The sequence below is a fragment of the Malania oleifera genome, chromosome 13 (assembly GCF_029873635.1).
Source record: "Malania oleifera isolate guangnan ecotype guangnan chromosome 13, ASM2987363v1, whole genome shotgun sequence".
Taxonomy (NCBI): Eukaryota; Viridiplantae; Streptophyta; class Magnoliopsida; order Santalales; family Ximeniaceae; genus Malania; species Malania oleifera.
The window spans coordinates 22,609,503-22,614,775 of NC_080429.1; the positions used below are offsets into that span (position 1 = coordinate 22,609,503).

Genomic DNA, 5,273 nt, shown 5'->3' on the forward strand with positions numbered 1-5,273 from the left:
TTGTCAGCTAAAAGAAAAATATACTTGGTAAAGCACCTAGTTTCTTGTTGGAGAAGTAAGTGGGATTTGCACAATTCACTGTGATTGAACTACTTGAAAGTAGAAAAACCACTTCTCCAATTCCAACACAACACAACCATTGTCAACATTCCAAAAGCACAAATAGCATAAAACACATGGGGCTTACCTATCATAATCAGTTCTTACATCAGTGTCATCTCTCTCTCTCTCTCTCTCTCTCTCTCTCTCTCTCTCTCTCAAGCAAGCAAGGTCCATGGAAGGACACCTTCTCAATATCAAAAAGCAGCTGGTGTGTTTACAAGGAAAAGAAGGAACTCATGCATAAAAAGCATACAAATTAATGCCTCATAAATTTGATAAAAAAGGAATTTGATGCATTCTTTCCTATTTAAAAGCTAAAAGAAAGAGAAGGCTGCCTTCATATCCTGTCCCCAAGAATTTTTATGCACATATTTTGCACCCTAAAAGAAAGAGGTTGCACATCCTCTCTCTCTCTCTCTCTCTCTCTCTCTCTCTCTCTCTCTCTCTCTCTCTCTCTCTCTCTCTCTCTTACTCTGTTTCATCTGCAAGAGTCACGTGTTCTTCTTTGAACATAAAACCTTAATCATGTAAAATGCATAAGTAGCATTTTGGAGCAAGAGTTTTGAGATTTGGATTTCTATTTATGCTGATTTGAATAAAATTTAATATACTTTTATATTATATTTTGTCTAAACCCACAAAAATCTAAATCCAATACACGAATTTCATACTCAGAAGCATAATATTATACTAAAATATTTGATATTGTTGAGTTCGAGTTTGCCACTTGCATCCATGAACCCTGATAAGTAATACTATAGTTGACACTTGAAGGAGAATGCTAGCGCCGTACAGCTTCTTAACTCTCTAAAGGATTTGAAATGTGGAGATATTTTTTTCTATATTATGAAATTCTCCATTCCATTTGATTGTTGAAAAATATTGGGAAAGAGAAAAATTAAAAAAATCACTTTTTTATATTTTATTATTAAGGAAAATGAAAAGTAAATAAAGCATAAAAATTGATTTTGCAATGCTATTGGTATTAATAGGACGCTCATGAATTTAGACTTTAGAATTATAAATCTAACACTAGAAACATTCACATGAATCATTCTTTATTTTTTTTGTCACCTAAAATATGCACTCTAATTTTTCCTTATGCAAATGGCCGAAATGCTATTTATGAAGAAGAATAATTGAACAACGAAAAAAATCGCATTCATTGTTTTGGGGTAGAAAAGTGAATCTTACACTTCTTGAAACTATTAAAGATATATACAAAATATGGGAATTTATTTCTCTATGATATTCTGTTTTTTGAACTAAATTATCCCTAGCTAGATAGACATTAATGCTATGATAATATATACGGCTAGTAAACACTATATTTATAATAATATTATTATAATATTAACAATAGAGAGCAATCAAAATTTTAAAGAAATACTTTTTTATTATGGGTTGTTTTTTTTTTTTTTTTTTAATGATGATTGAAAATTTTAAGATATAAGTTTAATTTGGTACATATTTTTAGTTTATTTTTTCATTGAAACTATACTTTTAATATATTATTTAAAAAATATATTAACATGATAATAAAATTTTCGTACGATTCTCGAGTATTACTGAAAAATAAATATTCTATTTACGTTTCTGAAGCTAATAAAAATATTATCATAAGTCGTGTTGTGATTTTTCAACAATCAAATCCTAAAAAGTACTATTTTAGAACATCATTTATTATCTTGAAAACTAAATTGAATCTAAGAAATATTTCATCATTAGAAGTTTAGGGCTTAAAAAGATACACGCATCACAAAGGAGAAAAACAAGAATTAATGGGTGAAAACTGGCAACCCAAAACCCTAATCCATAATTGATCTTCAAGTTGCTTATATAGGTCCAGCAAATATCACCATCATCAACATGCCCTGCCACAAACCCTAAAATTTCCAATCAAACAAACAAAGAAAAGGCTTTCAATACATAATTGAATTTCCATTGCAGAATAGTAATACAAATTTTCTATAATTACCAGAAAAAAAAAAAGGCTTGTAATGATCTTTGGATTTTTTTGGGGCAGCAAGATATTTGGAAGAAAAAATAAAGACTTATTTACCTGTGGAAAATAATTTCCAATTTTTATTTTCTACTTTTTAAACATGAATCCTAAATGTTAAAGATAAGTTAAAATTTTATAATTCTTTAGAAAACTAAGGATGTGTTTGAATCAAGGATTTTTTCAAGGAAAAGAAAATGAAAGGAAAATAAATAGGATGCTCAATTTCCCTTATATTTTTCTTCTCTATTAAATGTTATCAAAAAATGAAAATTTGTTTTAATATGACTAAACTTTTTTTTTTTAAAAAATATTAATAATATATAAAATTTAAATTTATTTATAAATTTGATATACTTTTCACTTTTCTCGAAATGGGAATTCCTCCATAGTTTTCCTTTTCCTTTCCTAATGTTTTCTGAACTCCAAGCAAGGCATACAAGTTAGAAATGGAAAATATTTCGCAACAAAAGCAATCTTTTGGTACTTCTGATAGATTTCTCCTTCTGTAAAATTACTAGACCAAAGAACTTCACAGTAAAACTTATTTGAAGTGATTTCATAAAAGGACCTTCTGAATCTAATTTTTTTGATATTTGGGTTTTGTGGGCATGTGACAAGTGGCCCATAAAAGCCTGATGAGATGACAGAAAGCAAAGATTGTGTAGAGATGGTGGCTGTGTTGCCACCAGTTGGAGTAGCTTCTTCATGAAAAGTTTACTGTGGAAGCAACTCAAACTGCTTTCAGGGTTTGAGGGATGTGGGATTGCCCTTTCCACCTCATTCTCACCATGCCAAACTCTGTTTGCCCTCCCAAACACAGCATAAAAAAAAAAAGAAAGAAAGACAAGAAACAGAGTTGGGAAACAGGGGTCCAGCTCTTTTCAATCCTCTGCCTCCTCAATTCCTTTATTTTGGCTTAATTTTTTCACCTACTCTTTTCCACTCAAATGCTTTAGTACTTGTAAATTATGAAGGCTCTGTTCAGAATTCAAAAAAAAAAGGAAAATGCGAAAGAATCCAAGTTGCTTTTATTTTAAATTTGTTATACTTGATTCTTATGCCATTAAACTTAGATACCTTTGATAAAAATTGGCACGTCAAGAATTACACAAGTGTGGCTAATCGATTTATGACTAAACCCTTCAATTGCGCAAAAAAGATTTATGACTAAACCCTTTAATTGCGGAAAAAATGAATGGAGAAAAATCGAGTTAATAGACTTTAATGGGAAGGGAGTCTACAAAATTTTTAAAATTCCAAGCTGTATTGGATAAATACACATAACTACTATCCACTTGAGCTCCTCTGTATAGCAAAAAAAAAAAATACTATAAAATTAAAATTGAACCTCCAGTCATTCCTTAAAAAGAAAAAAAGGAAAAAAGAAAAAACCTCTTAATTGCAAGCGCAGGCAGATCTAACTAATGCAGAATTGAAAACTGCATACAAAAAAAATACTCCAACCCTCCAAATTTACAATCCCAAACACGGCACAACACTCTCTAGCAGCAATAATCCCATGCGAACGGCTCCTCCACTCTGTACCCGGCGCTCGCTTCCCCCTGTGGTTCCCACCACGACGGGTAGCAAAACCCGTTGACTGCCGGGTCATCCATATCAGCGAAGAGATCCGGCAGGTCGAACAACGCGTCCGCATCGTCGTCGCCGTTCGCCGACGGCGACGAGCTCCGGGGCCTCTCCTGCCGGCCTGCCTCGTACTCGCCTGGCCGATAAAACACGCCGGCGGCCGCTTTCGCAGCCGCCGCCTGGATGTCCTTGGGGGCCGCCGTCGCCGGCCGGGGAAGCTCCGGCGCCAGCTCCGGAAAATTCAGGTGGGCCGAGCGACCCTTAATCGCCAGCGCAGCTACATCGTGGGCACGCGCCGCCATTTCCGCCGCCGGGAAGGTTCCGAGCCAGATCCGGGATTTCTTTCTGGGCTCGCGGATCTCGGATACCCATTTGCCCCAAGTCCGCATCCGAACTCCGCGGTACGTCGGGTGCTTCCCGGCATTGTTCCTACCCGGGTTTCTTCTACTCTCATTTTTTTCACTGGTGCATTGTTTAGCTTCGCTTGCACTTTCTGGGGTTTCCAAACTCATCTGGGTCGCTGGAAAAATGAGAATTTAAGGTGGTGAACCGCCTGACAGTGCCGGTGGTGGTGGTGGTAGTGGAGGAGGAGGATGATGGAGGCTCATGGGCTATTATATGGAGACTCTACTTCTAGGAATAAAAAGGGCCTGTGGCCCACCAAAAATAAAATAAAAAGAAGGGGTTCTTTAGTGGGCCCAATTATAAGAGGGCTAAGTATGTAGTATTATCTCACTAATCTTTATTTTATTTCCTCATTAAATAATATCTCTTGGAGAGGATGCTTGACGACCACTCAAAGAAAGTTGGATGACAATATTTAGCATAAATTATTATTATTTTTTTTAAAAATAAATGAAGGAAATTATGTGTTCAATGTTTTAATAATTTTAATAAGAAGTTTAATCATGTTGTAATGATGCAGTGTTACTATTTTGAATGTATTGGTTCCACTAATAATTTATCAATTTTTATAGATCAATTTATTAATTAAATTATACAATAAAATATATAATTACGAGCGAAGTTCAAAAACATAATCACACATATAATCAAAAGCTAGATTTTATTTTTTGCCCTTTTTAATTTTTCCTTCTATATCATGTATATTAAGTAATATACTTATTTAATTAGACAACATTACTATTCGTAAAAAGTTGATCCGGTCATTTTTAATTATTTTATCTCAAGTATATTTATTAATTTACTTATTTAATAACATAGCATTGCTATCTGTAAAAAGATTACTTGAGCAGTTGCATGTGATTTTTTATGCATATCAATTCAAGAATTAATTAAGATACGTACGAAGAAGAAAAATAAAATATTCTCAAAGTATATTATGCAAGTGTGGACCACGAAAAAGTAGAGCCAAATTTTAATATATGAGCACAAGGACAATCTATCTACTTTATGCTATCTCCTAATAAATAAATTTTTTACTCAATTATTTTAATATATATATATATATTTAGTTAACCTATTAAAAATTATTTGAAGATCTAACTAATGCTATTAATTGCAGTAACATTTTCTAAAATGAACACATAACTGAGGAAACTTAAGACACTTATTAACA

The 5,273-nt window shown here is 33.3% G+C and overlaps 1 protein-coding gene across 1 annotated transcript; it reads right to left on the minus strand.

Moving 5' to 3' along the window:
• Positions 1–3,352: 3,352 nt before the first annotated feature.
• On the minus strand, positions 3,353–4,300 carry LOC131146598 (ethylene-responsive transcription factor ERF039-like). The gene has a single exon (XM_058096275.1). It carries the CDS (start codon positions 4,204–4,206, stop codon positions 3,610–3,612), a length of 597 nt encoding a protein of 198 aa, XP_057952258.1. The 5' UTR covers positions 4,207–4,300; the 3' UTR covers positions 3,353–3,609.
• Positions 4,301–5,273: the final 973 nt, after the last annotated feature.